Below are 20384 nucleotides of genomic sequence, written 5' to 3'. Positions count from 1 at the left end.
AGTTGGTTAAGTCTTATATGTTTCGAATATGGCTAAAACGTCATTTTCATCATCTTATATTATTATTAATATTATTATTATTATTATTATTATTATTATTATTATTATTATTATTATTTTTATGCAATATTTGGACTAAATCTCTAGTACGTATTAAACTCCGATACCGTATATGCGCACAAATGAAATTAACCAATAATTCAAACTTAGTAAGTTCTTATCAGTAGCAGATTTGATTCGTTACATTTTTATTGTACAATGGTTTTTTTATTTGAGATAGTAATTTTATGCCCACTTCCCCTGTTCGAGTGTAGCTTTAAATTTTTGTCACTCAACAATGGATGGAGCTACGGAGATAAACAGTTAAAGGGAAGCCTTTTTCCCTCCCCTCTTTTTTTTTATTTCTTTTCGCCTTCTTGCAACGATAAGCAACAGCATATAATGGAGAATACCATAAAATCTCAGCACATGATCTACCGTATATAATCATATTTATCATCAAAGAAATGAGGGGTTGACGATGTACAGGTTTTTCTTAGTCTGTGTTTCCTTACAGGGTAAGTGCAGTAAAGTGGGGGGGGGGGAAGAGGGAAAAATTGCTAACGTAGACATTTTCCAATCAGAAAAGAACGTAGATCTTGTTTTTCGTTATTTATTTCCCTTGTTGTTTTCCTTCTGCATATTTTTCTAGCGGTTTGAGATAGAAGTAGCTCTCAAACCTAGTAGAAGAAGCCGGTAACGCACTTTGTTATTTACTCACTAAAAAAAAAAGCGAATAAACAAAGAAATTCCGGCGGGTTATTATTTTCCTTAGTCTGCTAAAAAATTTGGGTAAGCTTGTTTTCCTTTATGAATATAAATAGTCACGACCCTAATTTGGCTTGTGTTCAGAATTTCTTCCTTCCTCTTTCTTCTTTCGGCGGCTAAATTCCGTTTCGATCATTATAAAAATCTCTCTTCTTTTACTTTATTATTATATCCCTTCTATTTGTTTGATTTGATATTAGAGAAAAGATTTGATACATAGATATACAAAATATACAAAAAACCAAAAGACAAATTAACTTTTTATTTATTTATTTAATAAAGAAGAAAGCAAAAAACAGAACAAAACAAAACAAGATATCAGACTAACGATATTCATAAAAACAAAAAAAAGTGGTGGAAAAGGAGCTATAACAATAATAAAATTTATTAGCTAAAGAAAGGACAATAATTTTGCTCATACGTTTTTCTATTTCTTTCATATCTTAAATTGTTGTTATTTTTTTTTTTTACGATCTTATTTTCTTTTTTCTTTAAATGACGGTGTCTTCAGATCCATATGATCCGCTAGAAGATGCGTATGAATTAAGTAAGAATATTCCAGATTATAAACATGACCAATTGTATTGTAATGATGAGAATAAATCTTGGGGTAAAGTTATTCCAGGAAAAGTAGGTCTGTATGACCCTGATTATGAGCACGATGCATGTGGTGTTGGTTTTGTAGCTAATGTACATGGTGTTCAATCTCATAAGATTGTCTCGGATGCAAGATCTCTGTTATGTAACATGACTCATCGTGGTGCAGTCTCATCAGATGGTAACGGTGATGGTGCTGGTATCCTTGTTGGTATTCCGCACAGTTTCATACAAAGAGAGTTCAAACTAGACTTAGGAGTAGACGTTCCAGAACGTGGACATTACGCTGTTGGTAACGTTTTCTTCAAGAAACCAGAAGAGGATCCACTTGCTCCAGCCCAAGGAGAAGATGTAGATCTGCAAAAGATGAAGGATACTTTTGAAAATATAGCTAGAGACTTTGACTTGAGAGTGCTAGGTTGGAGAGATGTCCCACACGACTCTTCTATCTTAGGTGACGTTGCTTTGTCTAGAGAACCTACTATCTTACAAACTCTTGTAGTACCCATTGATGCAAAAGAACTAACTGAGTTTGATGAGACCGATTTCAAAACGAAGTTGTACCTTTTCAGAAAATTTGTCACCAAGCAATTCAGTCCAGAAGATTGTTTTTACGTCTGTTCTTTGAGTAATTCTACCATTGTTTACAAAGGTCAATTGACACCAAATCAAGTTTACAACTATTACCATGATTTGACTAACGCCCATTTTGAGTCCCACATGGCTTTGGTTCACTCTAGATTCTCAACAAACACTTTCCCATCTTGGGACAGAGCCCAACCTTTGAGGTGGGTAGCACACAATGGTGAAATAAATACATTGAGAGGTAACAAAAACTGGATGAGATCAAGAGAAGGTGTTATGGTATCTGAGACGTTCAAGGATAAGTTAGACTCTCTATACCCTATTATTGAAGAAGGAGGTTCAGATTCTGCTGCTTTGGATAATGTTCTTGAATTACTGACAATTAATGGTGTCTTATCGCTACCTGAAGCTATAATGATGATGGTGCCAGAAGCTTACCATGAAGGTATGGACTCGGATCTTAAGGCATGGTACGATTGGGCAGCGTGTCTGATGGAGCCGTGGGACGGTCCAGCTCTATTAACATTCACTGATGGTAGATACTGTGGTGCTATTTTAGATAGAAATGGTCTGAGACCTTGTCGTTACTACGTTACATCTGATGATAGAGTGATTTGTGCCTCAGAAGTTGGTGTTATTCCTATCGATAACTCCTTAGTATTGCAAAAAGGTAAACTAAAGCCAGGTGATGTTTTTTTGGTAGATACGGAAGCAGGCTGTCTACTTGAACATAAAGAGTTAAAGTCGAAATTTGCCAAGAAGAAGGACTTTAAATCATGGTTGTCCAAAGTTATCAAGTTAGAAGATCTATTAAAGAAGACTTCCCAGACAGACGCACATGCTTGGATTGAAGATTCTCCATCACTAAAGGTACAGAAGGATCCTCGTCTTTTAGCTCATGGTTATACTTTTGAACAATTTTCATTGCTGATGACACCAATGGCTTTGACAGGCAAAGAAGCATTAGGTTCTATGGGTAACGATGCCCCCTTAGCATGTTTAAACCAAGATCCTGTTTTATTATTTGATTATTTTAGACAGTTATTTGCACAAGTTACCAATCCTCCCATTGATCCAATTCGTGAAGCTAACGTTATGTCGTTAGAATGTTACGTGGGTCCTCAAGGTAATTTACTAGAAATGCATCCTTCTCAATGTGAAAGATTGTTACTAAAGTCACCTATTTTAAAGTGGCATGAATTCAATGCTATAAAAAATATTGAAAAAGTGATTCCTTCATGGACTATTGCTAATATCGACATCACATTTGACAAATCTGAAGGAATTGTAGGTTATATTAATGCTGTTGAAAGGATTACCAATGAAGCCAGCAATGCTATTGATGAAGGTAGGAAAATTCTTGTCATTTCGGATAGAAGAATGGGTGAGTACAGAGTAAGTATTTCGTCTTTGTTGGCTGTTAGTGCCATCCACCATCATTTGATTAGAAATAAACAACGTACTGAAGTTGCACTAGTGCTAGAAACCGGTGAAGCTAGAGAAATTCATCACTTCTGTGTTCTTCTGGGTTATGGTTGTGATGCTATATTCCCTTACTTGGCCATGGAAACATTGGTAAGAATGAATAGAGAAGGTCTAGTACGTAACGTTAATAACGATGATCATAGTGTTACAGACGATGAAATGGTTGAAAACTATAAGCATGCTATTGATAGCGGTATTTTGAAAGTGATGTCCAAGATGGGTATCTCCACATTAGCATCTTACAAAGGTGCTCAGATTTTTGAGGCTTTGGGTATTGATTCATCTGTTATCGATTTATGCTTTGCTGGTACCTCCTCAAGAATCAAGGGTGTCACTTTTGAATATATTGCACAAGATGCCTTTTCCTTACACGAACGTGGTTATCCAAGCAGAATGACTATATCAAAATCAGTGAACCTACCTGAAAGCGGTGAATATCACTGGAGAGATGGTGGATATAAACACGTTAATGACCCAACTGCTATTGCAGCTCTTCAAGATTCTGTTAGAAATAAAAATGATGATGCCTGGAATCTTTATGTCAAGAAAGAAATGGAGGCTATTAGAGACTGTACGTTGAGAGGTTTATTAGAATTAGACTTTGAAAATTCTACTTCAATTCCAATTGAACAAGTCGAACCCTGGACCGAAATTGCCAGAAGATTCGCGTCTGGTGCAATGTCTTATGGTTCTATTTCAATGGAAGCGCATTCTACATTGGCTATTGCCATGAACCGTCTTGGTGCTAAATCCAATTGTGGTGAGGGTGGTGAAGATGCAGAACGTTCACTTGTCCATCCAAACGGTGATACCATGAGATCTGCAATTAAACAAGTAGCATCAGCTAGATTTGGTGTCACTTCACATTACCTATCAGATGCTGATGAAATTCAAATTAAAATTGCTCAAGGTGCTAAACCCGGTGAAGGTGGTGAACTTCCAGCTCATAAAGTTTCTAAAAGTATTGCTAAAACTAGACATTCCACCCCTAATGTCGGTTTAATTTCTCCACCTCCACATCACGATATTTACTCTATTGAAGATTTGAAACAATTGGTTTATGACTTGAAATGTGCTAACCCAAGGGCCGGAATCTCCGTCAAACTTGTTTCTGAAGTTGGTGTTGGTATTGTGGCCTCTGGTGTGGCCAAAGCCAAGGCTGATCATATATTGATTTCTGGTCACGATGGTGGTACTGGTGCATCTAGATGGACCAGTATCAAATATGCTGGTTTGCCATGGGAATTAGGTTTAGCAGAAACGCATCAGACTTTGGTTTTGAATGATCTCAGACGTAATGTTGTTGTTCAGACCGATGGGCAGTTGAGAACTGGTTTTGATATTGCTGTGGCTGTGTTATTAGGGGCTGAGTCTTTCACCTTGGCTACCATTCCATTAATTGTTATGGGTTGTGTTATGTTAAGAAGATGTCATACCAATACCTGTGCTGTCGGTATAGCCACCCAAGATCCTTATTTAAGGAGTAAATTTGAGGGTATGCCTGAACATGTCATAAATTTCTTCTATTATTTAGTTCAGGATTTGAGACAAATCATGGCTAGATTAGGTTTTAGAACAATTGATGAAATGGTGGGTCATTCCGAGAAATTAAGAAGAAGAGCCGATGTCAACCCAAAGGCCATTAACATTGACCTAACTCCTATTCTAACACCAGCTCATACTATCCGTCCTGGTGTTGCTACCAGATTTACTAAAAAGCAAGACCATAAACTTCATACTCGTCTAGATAACAAGTTAATTGATGAAGCTGAGATCACCTTAGATAAGGGCTTACCTGTCACTATTGATGCTAATATTGTTAATACCGACCGTGCCCTTGGTTCTACGCTTTCCTATCGTGTTTCTAAGAGATTTGGAGAAAATGGGTTACCACGCGATACTATTGTGGCTAACATCAGTGGCTCTGCAGGTCAATCATTCGGTGCTTTCTTAGCTCCTGGTATTACCTTTATATTAGATGGTGATGCCAATGATTATGTAGGTAAAGGACTGTCCGGTGGTATTATCGTTATTAAACCACCGAAAAATTCGAAATTTAAGAGTGATGAAAATGTCATCGTTGGTAACACTTGTTTCTACGGTGCAACGTCTGGTACAGCATTTATTGCAGGTAGTGCTGGTGAACGTTTTGCTGTGAGAAACTCAGGTGCAACTATTGTTGTTGAGAGAGTTAAAGGTAACAATGCTTTTGAATATATGACTGGTGGTCGTGCTTTGGTATTGTCTCAGTTAGAGTCCATCAATGCCTTCTCAGGAGCAACTGGTGGTATTGCATACTGCTTAACTTCGGATCATGATGCTTTCCTATCTAAAATTAACAAGGAGACTATTGAATTGGAAAATCTAGACGACCCTGTCGAAATTGCATTTGTGAAAAACCTGATTCAAGAACATTACAACTTCACCAAATCTGAATTAGCTTCTAAGATTCTTGGCAACTTTAATCATTATTTGAAGAAGTTTGTCAAGGTTATACCAAGTGACTATAAAAAGGTGTTGTTGAAGGAGGTTGAAGAGAAAACAAAACAAAAAGAAAAGGAAACTGCTGAATATCTAAGTAAGTTGGGTTCTCAAGGAGAATCAACTGTCGATGCTACAAATGGTGAAATTGCTGCTATTCAGGCTGCTAAACAAAAGGCTCTGGGCCGGACAGTCATTTCTAACAAATCTACCCTGCATGAACCTAAGGTATTAGATTTGGAGGAAGCTGTTCCTGATAAACAACAAATGGAAAAGAACGCCGAAAAAGTCGTTAAAATGAGCGGTTTTATGAAGTATAATGTTCGTCGTGAGGGACATAGGGATCCTGCTTCAAGAACTAAGGATTGGAAGGAATTTACAAAACCAGTTTCTAAGCGTGATGCGAAATACCAAACCGCTAGATGTATGGATTGCGGTACTCCGTTCTGTCAATCTGATACTGGTTGTCCATTATCTAATATAATCCCTAAATTCAATGAACTTGTTTTCAAGAATCAATGGAAGCTGGCACTTGATAAATTATTGGAAACTAATAATTTCCCCGAATTTACTGGTAGGGTTTGTCCTGCTCCATGTGAAGGTGCTTGTACATTAGGCATTATTGAGGACCCAGTTGGTATCAAATCTATTGAAAGAATAATTATTGATAACGGTTTCAAAGAAGGTTGGATTGTGCCAAATCCACCCGCAATCAGAACAGGATATCGTGTAGCCGTCATTGGTTCAGGTCCTGCAGGTTTAGCCTGTGCTGATATGTTAAATAGAGCTGGCCACTCAGTTACTGTTTTTGAAAGAGCAGATCGTTGTGGTGGTTTACTGATGTATGGTATTCCAAACATGAAGCTAGATAAATCTATTGTTCAGCGCCGTGTCGATTTATTGGCCGCTGAAGGGATTGAATTTGTCACTAATATTGAGATTGGTAAGGATATCCCAATGGATGAATTAAAGGATTCATACAATGCCGTAGTTTATGCAATTGGTTCAACCATTCCTAGAGATTTGCCAATTAAGGGTCGTGAATTGAAGAATATTGACTATGCCATGAACTTACTGACTAAAAACACTAAAGCTTTACTTTCTAATGAGTTGGATGATGTTAGAAAACAAATAGAAGGTAAGAGTGTTATTGTTATTGGTGGTGGTGATACAGGTAATGATTGTCTAGGTACTTCGGTGAGACATCACGCTAAGTCTGTGGTAAACTTTGAATTACTACCTCAACCACCAAATGAGCGTGCTAAGGATAATCCATGGCCACAATGGCCTCGTATTATGCGTGTTGATTATGGTCACGCTGAAGTTAAAGAACATTACGGGAAGGATCCTCGTGAATACTGTATACTATCAAAGGAATTTATCGGTGATGATGAAGGTAACGTTACTGCAATTAAAACTGCTCGTGTTGAATGGAAAAAATCCCAGAGTGGCGTTTGGCAAATGGTTGAAGTTCCAAATAGTGAAGAGATTTATGAAGCTGATATTGTTCTATTATCAATGGGTTTTGTTGGGCCAGAACTTCTAAACGATGATAAGAACGTAAAGAAAACTAGAAGAGGTACTATTGAGACTTTATCTCATTCTTCATACAGCATTGATGGTGATAAGATGTTTGCTGCAGGTGATTGTAGAAGAGGACAATCTTTAATTGTGTGGGCAATTCAAGAAGGTCGCAAGTGTGCAACCGCAGTGGACGAGTACTTAATGGGCAGTACTTATCTACCAGGCAATGGTGGTATAGTAAAAAGAGACTACAAATTATTAGAAGAGCTTGCAGCTTCCGTCTAACATCGTAAATTATTTATTATTATTTATTATTATTTATTATTATTTATTATTATTTATTATTATTTATTATTATTTATTATTATTTATTATTATTTATTTATTAAAGATTGAATATATCGAAAATGAATATAGTTATTAAACAAAGTATAGAATAATAATTTAAAATAGTGAAATTTGTAGTAGCAAATAAGAGTTTATATTAGTATAAATTAGACATAAAAGAAACTGAATCAAATAAACTAAAACTAAAAAGTAATAGCATTTAAAAAAAAAAAAAAGACAAAAAAACAACATATAATAGTAAATTATTAGATTAGTAATATTTGTATGAGGGTTATAGAATAACTATATTTCTTTGATGCATCAAAAACTTTGCTATGAGGTCTTTTATTGTTTAAATGAGAATTTAATTTTTTTTCTTATTTTTATTTTTTTATTTTTTTTTTTGGTTTATGTTTCTGTCTTTAGATTAGCATTAATAGGTGAATTATTAATCAATAGAATATTAAAAAATTGTGTTTAAAAAGATGAATAGAATAGAAATTAGCAAAAATGGAATTTTAAAAACTGGTACATTCAGTAAGTTGGATGACAGCTGTGAAAAGTTCAGAAATATGTTTTTTATGCCGTGAATTAGGGAATTGTAGATTAATTTATATATGGATCATTTAATTTTTTCTTTTTTTAAGATGATGAGAACATATTGCTTATAGAGGCAAACAAGCCCTTCTTCTTCTTTTTCTTCTTTTCATCCTCTTCTTTTTTATTATTATCACGACTAGAAGTGACACGAGCTGTGTTGCTGGTTTTTGGTGAAATTATATTACCTGCACCACCACGTCCTATAATAAACTTCTCTTGCATTTTCGGCTTCCCATGCGATTTTTGTGCACTAAGGGTTCTAGACAGCCTTGATTTTGACCGTGATCTCGATCTTGACCTCGAATTTCCACCAGCAACCCTATGATGCTTACGGCCACCATTGGAGTGGTTCTTATGATCTACAGCAGTCTCATCATCACCACCATTAGTGATACTATTCTCCTCGTTAATTGTATCGTGAATTGGTCCGATATAATCATCTCCATCCATCAATTCATCGACATAGCCTTCACTATTGTCGGAATCGTTTGCATCAACATCTTGTGCCCGCCTCGTCAACTTTGGGTCAGTATTCCTTCTCATATTCCCAGCACCACCACGACCAGTACTGTACACCGGTTGTAGAATACTTGGGGTCTGTGACCCTTGCTTCACCATTTTGGGAGATGCTCTGCTATCAGACGCATGTATGTTACCTGCACCTCCTCTACCTGTAGATATCTTATACTTCTCAGTCATTTTAGTATTTTATAAGGCCATTTAAATATATTCGTTTATTTTTGAGTTGTCCTGAAATGAAATTTATTTCTATATTCAAGCACTCAAAGTTTAATCAGTTTGAACTGTAAATCTTATTTATAAATTTCTATATACATATCCCTTCACAGGTTCATTTCTACTATCTCTATCTCTAATCTACTGTTGAATTACGGGGGGGGAGGAGAGTTGGAGGTAGGGAACGCAACTTTGCATCTATTACCCTGATTACACCCAACAAAAAACACGAACTGTACGGATACTGCGGATACTTGTATTTATATATTATTATATATGTACCGTGTACTTATATATGTATAGTTATATATTGTATAAAGATAGAATCTATATTCAATCCGAACTATATCTCTTTAACAACATCATCATAAATATTATCAGTACTTTTGATTGTACGATAACACAAATTTTAACCGTAGAGATGAAAATTAAAAAATAGCAATTTACGTTAATTACTAAGTTGTCGTACTTACCCTGACTACTATTATTATTACCCAGTTTCGTCTTCTTCGATTTTGTGAGATTATCGTATTCTATAACGTACCATGTGACTCAACATTTGACTATATTTTAATTTGATTACTGGTTTAGTTTTATTAATTAAATTTATTTTAGTTAACATAGGCATGTAAGGCAAGATAAAATAAATATTCCGGAACTAATGGGTGAATATAGGTGCGGTAAGTGCGAAGTACCTGTTCTTTAAAAGCCGTGGGTCATGGGACTTATCGCTAGTTTGATTTCTTTTCCTTTTATAGATAAAATTATCATTATTCGTAGATACGACTCAAGTGAGAAGATACACTGTAGTATATAATTTGTATTTTTTCCTTTTCTGTACCGCGGAGTTCTATTTTATTAGATATGAACATATAATAATGTTTTATCTTCTTGTTTTCTTTTTTCTGTTAATATTGTTCTCGATATAATAAATAGATTAAAGATAAAATAATTAGGTTGGAATTTGAATAAAAGAGTGTGTGACTCTTCTAGATAAGACCCTTTTTACAAGCAATGGATCTTGATATTGCCCCAATACATTAGTGGTTTTTTAGTCATTTTTCTAGTAATTAGTGTTGCGTTGTTTTGTACGAGTAAGGAGAAAAAAAAAGGGTCCAGTTTAAGTTTTCTTTTCCTTTTTCTTTTTTCTTTAACTATAGTTGAAAATTACTTCTAAGATTAAAAAGTCAAGGAAAGTTTCCAATATTATTTCCATTCAGCCATATCCCCCCATTTAATACAAAAAGGCAATACTACTATTGCACACAATTCGGTTCCCACGACCCCCACGCACTTCTAGACCAAAAAAGAAAGTAAAGACAAAGAACTTAAGCCACACCTTAATCCATTGTTAAATCCGCGGGATATCTATAAAAAATATTTATGGTCCCAAATGAGTCCTTTGCCTCTAAGTACGTAAAATTCTTCCCCAAAACTCGAAATCTCCCTTTCCATTGTCCCATCCCCTTCTTTCTTCCACCCCCTTCAGCGCAAATATGGAAATAGGCAAAGACTACTTCCATTTTATGTTTTTTTTCTATACAGTACTTAAGAAAAATTCCGTCTTCTTGCCCCCACCTCCACCATACTGCATTTTCTACATGTTTTAAGTAATGCCCCAGTAAATATCCTGTAAGGGAAACTTTAAAAATATATATAATTTATTAGTGTTACAATTTAAAATATCACGGAACGGGAAAAACATATTGTATCATCCTACGCTTGTTATGTTGAGTTTGAGTGATATTATTGTTGTTTTTCTTCTTTAGTTTATTTAAAAGTTATAAGAGACGTTTCCCCCCTTGTTTTACTTGATAGTTCAGTTCATATGTTGAAAGGGTGATGCCTTATTTTAAATTTTCTTTTCTCCACGGGTATTTGAGCCATTTTTTTTTTATTTCTTTTTTAGTTATGTGCCATTCTACAGTTTCGGAATTTAGATTTCATAGTTATATTTTTCTTTTTTATTTCATTTATTATTATTTTCCTCTACGTACTCTTCTGAGTCCATTTTGTTATTATGTATCTTTTTTCTGTATAAGCATCTGTAAAAGGTTATCATTCTTTCTAGTAATAGCACTTGCCACTATCTTATTTCCTCTTCTGCTCTCTGTCTCTCACCCCATCTCCTAATAGTTTCTAATTCTATCCTTTTTTTTTTCCTTTTTTAACTTGAATACTCTAGAACGGGAAGGCATCTGCCATTTTCATGTTTTTATTTTTTCAATAATTAATACACCTTTCCCACCCGTTATTGATACCCATTGTTGTAAGAAAAAAAAAAATTGCACTGTTACATCTATAATAATATTATTAAGTTTCTTTTTTTCTTTTATTTACCTTTGACCATCTGATGCCAACTCATTACAAATGTCATAAGGATGGGGGAGGAGGAGGGGGGTCTAGAAAAATATTGAACATAAAATTTAAAGAAAAGAAAGGGTTTTGTAGTTATTAGTCTTTTTATTATTGCATATAAAAGTATTGCTAATAAATACGGTTCTTAAAAAGATAGTGACCGTTATATTGCATATCTTATTATTATAGCATTTAGGAGGAAGAAGAAAAAAGTTTAAAAGAAGAACTTGCATCATATTTGCTTGATTTATTAACGTTCTATAATAAACTTGTTTTTAAATAAAATTTTAATATATTAATATTGGAAAATTGACATATTTAAAGACAAGATATTTCCTACATTTTCCAAAAAAATAAAAATATTTCATTTCCAAATTTTATTATATTATTTGGACTTAGAGGACCACGGATACATTATAGATAGAACGATACATTTAATACATTATAGTATTGTATTATTAACACAAAAATTTAAAGTTTACCTTTTATATTAAGCCGAATTATACTTTATTTTTTAAAAAAAATAGCATAAATTGTCTAAATAACCAATGAATAAGATGGGGAAAAAAGTTACGTTTAGACCTTCTACCATTGCCGCCCCTCAGGAGGTCTTTACTTCAGTAAAAGTGTTCTCAAAATCTTATGACAAATCAATAAAAAAAATATCAGTGGATCAACCTGTAAGGAGCTACTTGGAGAGAGTTTCTAATTATGATAAGAATATATATCATTGAAAAAGCTAAGTTTTTTACCTTGTGTTCATTTTATTATTTATTGTTTGTGATGATAAAATAATATTGCCATATTTTATATCACGGCAATGAAGTTAATTAAAATGATATAAAAATAAAAACGATTACGATTTGATGATAAAAAACAATACTGGGTATATGTATATTAATATTCTTATGGAAAACCTGAAACAATGCTCCTATTATACAACTATGGTTTTATTGCCAAGTATAATGATATTTGGTTGATTGGTTATAAAAATGATATTTTTCTTTTTTAAATTTTTTTTTTACAAAAAATTAATCATACTGGCTTATGAGAACCTTCACAATAACTTTGAATTAAAGAACAACATCAGAAAATTAGCCGCAAAATTTCCTTGTTATTGTTATTTATTCTCAATGTTTTTGTTCTGCATTTATATAAGCTCGTTTTTTTAATTTTTTACACAATCCGCCGATATGTAATATAGACATATAAATAGCATAATAATATATTATCATTTGGTGTTTTAAAAAAAGAAATCTTATTTCATATATGTGTAGAGATAAAAAAAAAAATATTATATGTTTTAACTTTATCCTTGAACCGATTAGTTATTTAATTGTCCTTTTTCTTATAATTTCTTATTTTAGCCATAATCTATTTTCTGAACCCTTATAAATTCTGGTCATGTCTCTAAGAGGGGGTTTATGAACATGTTCTGCCAATAGTAATTCAAAACTAAATAAAAATTGAGTTAATAGTTCATTCAGGCAATTCAATTGTTCACTTATTATAGTAAAATTTTTGTCATTAAGCTCCATGATCATTTTAAAATTTTTGACAAAAATATATTCATTAAAATTTTTTGCCAAGGGAAATTGCTGATCCCCTAAAAGATCCTATTTCTTTCTCAAGAAAGTTCAACTTCTTTTCCATATTCGAAATTTCCTCATTATTATTGTAGCGGCTCAATCTAACACCATTAAATATTTCGCTATGGAACCAAATTAAATTAATAGCGCTATACATAATTGGTGAGAGTAACAGTCAAAAGTACATCTATAGTTATTGTTAAAACCCATTCCCATGATAGGTGTCTTGATTATACTCTTGAACGGACTGTTTACATTTTTGTACTTACTTAGATATTCTCTATTACTACTAGGAAATGAAGTATCGAGTAGGTAAATGGATTGAAATAGCTCAAGTATAGATTGCTTTTTAGATTCAATAACATTTGTGCTAACCTTGCATATTAATTCCGTTGGATGATCTAGAAAAATTAAATCAACTAAAAACATGTCATCATAAAGACCTACTAGAAACATTTTCACCAATATCCTTTTGTTTGATATATAGAGACGCCTTAAATATTACAATCTGTTTTGTGTAATCATTTCAATGACTTTAAAATACATTTATAAATTATTGTAAATATGATTTCTCTCATGTATTTTATTCTGTTTTTATTGTTCTTTGTTGTTCTTTTTGTGACTAAAGGATAATAAAGAAACAGTAGTTTGACTTTTTTTTTTTTCTTTTGCTATTGTAACTATGTTATTGATATCTGTATATGTAATTCTACTTACGTTATGTAGGATATCATTTAATTGATAAATTAACATAACTATATCGTTCGTGGCATTGAACCCTATTCTTCTAATCTTACCTTAAGATACAGGGAGAGAATAAAATAATTTAATAATTAGAAATACTAACTTATATCAACTAACTCAGATGGGATCCCTATATTGTTAGGTGATATCCCAGGCTATTAACTTAATTTACTCTATTTGTAAAATATTTTTTGGCTATTATTATGTCAATATTCGGGTAACATTTCTGATTATCCATTTTTTTTTTTAAAATGCGCTTTCGTTTGTGTTGCTTACAGTGCACGGAGAATAAGAAAAGAAGCTGTGCGGGTGTTTCTGCGTTAAAAAAATTAATAGACAAACAAAGAAAAAAAATTATTGAAAAATTTATGAATTGAGTCAAATTATATTGGAAACATTATCGTTAATTTATAAGTTCCCTATAATCTAGACTTATTATTTATAATAGAAATATTAAGTTTCTTTTTTTGGATTATCTGTCTCCCCATTATAGATCGTAAAACGTATAATAGAAATATTGTGATATATCCCCAGTTTAATTTGAAACGAAAAATTTTATATCATGAATCACAAGGTACTTTGTGGTAATACGCTATTACAGGCCTCGGCTAGACATACTAGCAAGCTAGCAAAATTCACAAGGTTGTTTACTCAACAGCTGTCTCCTAATTTAGTAAAACTACACTCAGAATTAAAGCCAGATGAGCTGCTCACAGATAACACCCCAGATTATGTGCGTCTTGTATTGAGATCATCAGTGTATGATGTTATTAAAGAATCCCCAATATCTCAAGGTGTAGGTTTATCTTCCCGATTGAATACTAATGTGCAATTGAAGAGAGAGGATTTGCTGCCCGTATTCTCGTTCAAGCTACGTGGTGCTTACAACATGATTGCTAAACTGGATGATTCTCAGAGAAACCAAGGTGTTATCGCTTGTTCCGCTGGTAACCATGCTCAAGGTGTAGCATATGCTGCTAAACATTTGCATATCCCTGCGACAATTGTTATGCCTGTGTCTACACCTTCTATTAAATATCAAAATGTATCCAGGTTGGGATCCCAGGTTGTGCTATACGGTAACGATTTCGATGAAGCTAAGGCTGAATGTACTAAATTGGCTGAAGAACGTGGGCTAACTAATATTCCACCATTTGATCATCCATATGTTATCGCTGGTCAAGGTACAGTTGCCATGGAAATATTGAGACAGGTCTATAACTCTAACAAGATAGGTGCTGTATTTGTTCCAGTTGGTGGTGGTGGTTTGATCGCTGGTGTGGGTGCTTACCTGAAGAGAGTGACACCACACATCAAGGTTGTTGGTGTTGAGACTCATGATGCTGCAACTCTACATACATCAATGCAAAGAAACAAGAGAACAAATTTGGAATCTGTAGGGACTTTTGCCGATGGTACCTCAGTACGTATCATTGGTGAAGAAACTTTCAGAGTTGCTAAAGAAGTTGTTGATGAAATTGTCTTGGTTAACACAGATGAGATTTGTGCTGCTGTCAAGGATGTCTTTGAGGATACTAGAAGTATTGTAGAACCATCCGGTGCCCTTGCTGTGGCTGGTATGAAGAAATACATAACCCAATTGCATCCTGAGATTGACCACTCTAAGCAAACCTATGTTCCAATTTTATCCGGTGCTAACATGAACTTTGATAGATTAAGATTTGTTTCCGAACGTGCCGTTCTTGGTGAAGGTAAAGAAGTCTTCATGCTGGTAACCATTCCAGATGTGCCAGGTTCGTTCAAGAAAATGCAAAAAGTTATCCATCCAAGAGCTGTTACCGAATTCTGTTACCGTTATAATGAACACCGTCACGAATCTTCCAGTGAAGTACCAAAAGCTTACATTTACACCTCTTTCAGCGTGGTAGATCGTGAAAAGGAAATCAAACAGGTTATGCAACAACTAAATACCTTGGGTTTTGAAGCTGTTGATATCTCTGATAATGAATTGGCTAAATCCCATGGTAGATACTTGGTTGGTGGTGCTTCAAAGGTTCCAAATGAAAGAATCATTTCCTTCGAGTTCCCAGAAAGACCAGGTGCTCTAACCAGATTTTTGGCTGGATTGAGTGAATCATGGAATTTGACTCTTTTCCATTACAGAAATCATGGTGCTGATATTGGTAAGGTATTGGCAGGTATTTCAGTTCCCCCAAGAGAAAATTTAACGTTCCAAAAGTTCTTGGAAGACTTGGGCTATAAGTACCAAGACGAAACAGATAACATGGTCTACCAAAGACTATTAAAGTACTAAGGGTTTCTGCCACGTAATGCATGAAATAATGTTTGCCAAAACATAATAAAACTACAGATAACTCTACCATCCTGAAAGATCAATAAAGAAGGGTCAAAAATAGAAATGATATTATAACGGACACATCAAGTATCTACATCCTTATATAAGTGATAATACAAGGATACTGAAATAATACAGTGCACGAATAGTTTTAAATATATATATTGATATATATTAATAGATTAAATTTTTTTTAATGATATATCCTCTACCACATTTAATCCTATAGAAATTAATTTTATTTAACTCCAGTTAGATTTTAACTTTTTACAATAATCCTGTAGAAAGTCGGAAAAAACCGAAATTCAAGGTACCATCGATAAATAATTAGGAAATTAGTAAGCGATGACTATACTAAGAGTGCCATCAAATAAGAGAATTGATTCATATTAATAAAGACTACCTTATCTGAGAAGAAAAAATAATCAAAGAATAGCATACTATCCTGAATACATTAATATTTAACAGGGATGGCTATCAGACGTCTCATTGCTAAAAGAACTGTTGCTCATAATGCGTTTCTGCCGAAATCGGTGGAATTAGAAGCTTGGAAGTCTAAACCAACACAGGAAGTGCTACAAAACCTTGGATTTGTCAGAAAGACTCAAAGTGGTTTATTTAACTGGTTGCCATTGGGTTTAAGAACTGTTCGAAAACTGGAAAACTTGATTCGACAACGAATGGAGAATGATGCTGGAGCAATGGAAGTGTCTTTAAGCTCATTATCTGCAAGATCTATATGGGATAAAACAGGTCGTTGGGATAAATCAAAAGAACTGTTCAAAGTTAAAGACACAAATGACGTTGAATATTGTTTAATTCCCACATGTGAGGAAGATATTACAGACCTTACGAGAAATTATATATCTAGTCATAAGGATATGCCACTGATAGCTTACCAGATTGGAAGGAAGTATAGAGATGAAAAACGTCCCAGGGGTGGATTATTGAGAGGGAGAGAGTTTACTATGAAAGATGCCTATTCTTTTGCATCATCAGAAGAGCAGGCCTTAGAGTTATTTAACAAAATGGATTCTGTGTATGATAAGCTATTCACTGATCTTAAGGTCCCTTTCAAATCAGCATTGGCTGATAGTGGTGAAATAGGTGGTGAAATGAGTAAAGAGTATCATTTTTTGGATCCAATTGGCGAAGATACGGTATTTACATGTGATTCCTGTGGCACAAGTTCTACCATTGAGAAATGCGACTCATTGCCTGATGTGGGTGGCCAGCATACTGGTGATGTTGATGTTATTTACGGTTTAAGCGAAGACCATGCTACATTAATATGTTTCTACTTTCCAAGGGGAAGAAACTTTAATTGGAATTTAGCTCAAAAAGTGTTGGATAATGATATTGATATGAGTATAAAAGAATACGGCAATGATAAGGTACTGCAAGCTTACCAAGAAGAAAATGAGGATTATATGTTCACAAAGATTCTAAGAGTTATGGATATAAGGATTAACTCGAGATCTAATTTCCCTGATTTCCCTTTGAGTAAGTATTTGAAGCATAATTTCGGACAAATTGATGAAGTCTCTATAGTTGATGCGGTAGATCAAGAAATATGTGCACGCTGTGAGGAAGGCACTCTACAAGGTTCTAAAAGTATAGAAGTAGGGCACATATTTCACCTTGGTGACAAGTACTCAAAGCCTCTGGGTGCTAAGTTTAGAGATGAAAATAACAATGAATCGATCATTTCTATGGGATGTTATGGTATAGGTGTCAGCCGTCTAATTGGTGCTATTGCTGAAATAGGTAGGGACGAAAGGGGGCTGAAGTGGCCTCAAGTAATTGCACCATACCAGATATCGATAATAACGAATAAGAAGGATGATATTACTCCATTGAAAGAGCAGATCAAGCAAAGTTTTGATACTTTTGATCTTGATTTTGAAGGTGCCAAGTTAGGATTTGGTGGTCGGATTAAATTATCGCATGCAATTGGCATTCCATTGTGTATTATTGTTGGTAGTAAGAGTTGGCCAAATGTAGAAATTGAAGTAAGATCTACCGATGAGAAAATAGTTGTTCCTCATACTCAAGTAATTGACAAGATAAAACAACTTCTCGCAGCATTGTAAATAGCAATATAAAACTTATATTTTTAAATCGAAAATAGAGAAAAAACAGTTATTGGATTATGGGCATTATTACATTAAATGTATTATATTATATATATTTCAGGAAAAAGATATATATTCGTGTTTGGTAAGTTGTTGTTCTTTTTTTCTTCTTTCTCTCTGTCAGTTTTATAATTACATGAGATACCTCTCTTGTATCTGTCTTTTTTATTAATTAATATACAAATTGATACTTTTGTCTCTTTTTTCCTTGCAAAATATGGGAAGGGAAGATATGGAAGAATTAATATATTACCTTAGTTCTTTCATTGTATTTCTTATTTCGTAATTAGATTTACAATTCGTTAATTCGAAAAGAAAGTAAAAAAACAGCAATTTTCTTTCTTAAAATATCTTGGAGGCCAATTTAGAGATAACATGAAGACCAACCACGGAGAAAATGAAACCGACGGCCAAGAACAACACAACCAGTGGGTCAACTCTCAAACCTTTAGCTTCATCAGAGTAAATCTTAAGAATTGAGTTCTTGTTCTTTTGAGCAATTGCAGGAGAAGCTTCCTTAACCTCCTTCTTTCTTTGGACAGGCTTGGTGTTATTAGATACAGCAGAAGACATTTTTAAGAACTGTGAAAATGTATAATTTTTAGTAATTCGATAGTGCTTATCTTAACTTGTATAAGTTTATATCAAAGGGAATGTGAACAAAGGGAAATTACTTTTGTGTAAGTATTCAATTTAAATAATTAAAGAAACTTATTGAAATTTTAAATAATTAAGCTGTGCTGTCATGTATTGAGTTGTTGTATTGAGTTGTTCTCTCTTTCTCTCTCGCTCCCCTTCGCCATTTTCGTCCTTTTCGTCCTTTTCGCCCACTCCCTCTCTCTCTCTCCCTCTCTTTCAGTCTCTATGCAAGCTCACCCTTTCAAATATTTTCATGTGATTCTACGTGTTGCTAATGAACAGTGAGAAATTGCTAAGGGGAAGGGGGAGGGAAGGATTAAAGATATACACTCCGGGTAATGATGATAAGGTGGTAAATCATGTATAACATATCACCATCTACTACATATCATGTGATGTATACGTATACTAGTAAGTATCGGTATTATATACGTCAAGAATCACGTTTATGACATGTGGACAAAAAAACCCAACTTTGTCAGAAAAAGAAGAAAAGAAAGGATAAATCGGATTTAAACTGATATAATCCAGTACAGTATCTTTATTCATAGATTTTTTGTTGTTTTTTTTTTTAGGGGTGGGTTAGAGGTGAAGGGAGGGGGGGTGTATCGAGAAAGCGTTTTTCCCATTTATTTTATTGTCTTGGTTATTTGTGTGCACGGGGATTTCTAAGATTTTTTTCAAGAACAAAAAAGTACAAAGTGTTGTTTTCTTTTCATGTGTGTCCCGCAATTCCGGGGAAATAATATGAAGGGCATCGAATCTTTAATAATGAAAAGATATAAATTCCTCAAATGGTGTTTTTTGCTTAATTTTCGTGGTATGTTCTAAAAGAAAGAATATAGGGGAACCGTTTTTTAAATTTTTCTTTATGAAAATAGATATGCTTTCGTGTTACCCTAGTATATCGACGGAGGGAGAGGAATAATTAGGAGAGAGATAGAGAAAAAGAGTGTGTTTCGAAGAAAATGCGTAGAGAATGGATGAGATTTACGCTCTGCCACCTTGTGATCTAATTGGTTTAGAAGACGAAAGAATACAAATAACATCTCCCTTCTTCGGCGGTTGTTTTGGTAATACCGGGGACGATGCAGCGCCATATCGGAATTGAAAGAGAGATAAAAATTCTAGGACCTAGCAGAGAAGAGGACGTAGTCAATGTATATCACACGGTGTAGCCCAAAGAAGATTTTTAAAGGCAGAGGATAGATTGATAGAGAAGAGAGAGTGTGTCAGAGAGAGAGAGAAAGTGCACACGGGTAAAGAGAAAAAAGGTATTTCTTTTATAAAATCAATGATCCCAAAAGTATTGAATTAAAAATAGATAGGACAAAATTGTTTACCAAACGTAGTAGAGACGTAAGCAAGGAAGGAAAGGAAAAAGTTAAAAAGCATAAAAAAAGTTAACAATCGGTTTCTGTTTGTTTTTTATGAATTGGCCAATGGGAACATTATAATAAA

General features: G+C 34.0%; 5 protein-coding genes across 5 annotated transcripts; 3 read left to right on the top strand and 2 right to left on the bottom strand.

Annotated features, from left to right (window-relative positions):
• Nucleotides 1-1302: 1302 nt before the first annotated feature.
• GLT1 (glutamate synthase (NADH)) lies at nucleotides 1303-7764 on the top strand (the record flags this gene model as incomplete). Its single annotated transcript, XM_071055007.1, has 1 exon — nucleotides 1303-7764. The coding sequence occupies one exon, from the start codon at nucleotides 1303-1305 to the stop codon at nucleotides 7762-7764; it is 6462 nt and encodes a 2153-aa protein (XP_070909700.1).
• Nucleotides 7765-8448: 684 nt separating this feature from the next.
• On the bottom strand, nucleotides 8449-9105 carry PAR32 (Par32p; the record flags this gene model as incomplete). Its single annotated transcript, XM_071055006.1, has 1 exon — nucleotides 8449-9105. The coding sequence occupies one exon, from the start codon at nucleotides 9103-9105 to the stop codon at nucleotides 8449-8451; it is 657 nt and encodes a 218-aa protein (XP_070909699.1).
• Nucleotides 9106-14394: 5289 nt separating this feature from the next.
• Nucleotides 14395-16107, top strand: ILV1 (threonine ammonia-lyase ILV1; the record flags this gene model as incomplete). Its single annotated transcript, XM_071055005.1, has 1 exon — nucleotides 14395-16107. The coding sequence occupies one exon, from the start codon at nucleotides 14395-14397 to the stop codon at nucleotides 16105-16107; it is 1713 nt and encodes a 570-aa protein (XP_070909698.1).
• A 512-nt stretch (nucleotides 16108-16619) lies between these two features.
• AIM10 (putative proline--tRNA ligase AIM10) lies at nucleotides 16620-18242 on the top strand (the record flags this gene model as incomplete). The annotated part of the gene is made up of 1 exon (XM_071055004.1): nucleotides 16620-18242. The coding sequence occupies one exon, from the start codon at nucleotides 16620-16622 to the stop codon at nucleotides 18240-18242; it is 1623 nt and encodes a 540-aa protein (XP_070909697.1).
• Nucleotides 18243-18626: 384 nt separating this feature from the next.
• SBH1 (Arf family guanine nucleotide exchange factor SBH1) lies at nucleotides 18627-18857 on the bottom strand (the record flags this gene model as incomplete). The annotated part of the gene is made up of 1 exon (XM_071055003.1): nucleotides 18627-18857. The coding sequence occupies one exon, from the start codon at nucleotides 18855-18857 to the stop codon at nucleotides 18627-18629; it is 231 nt and encodes a 76-aa protein (XP_070909696.1).
• Nucleotides 18858-20384: the final 1527 nt, after the last annotated feature.

Source organism: Nakaseomyces bracarensis (genome assembly GCF_045282275.1).
Source record: "Nakaseomyces bracarensis strain CBM3 chromosome Unknown Scaff13_0, whole genome shotgun sequence".
NCBI classification, from domain to species: Eukaryota; Fungi; Ascomycota; class Saccharomycetes; order Saccharomycetales; family Saccharomycetaceae; genus Nakaseomyces; species Nakaseomyces bracarensis.
This window is presented reverse-complemented; position numbering and strand designations above follow the sequence as displayed.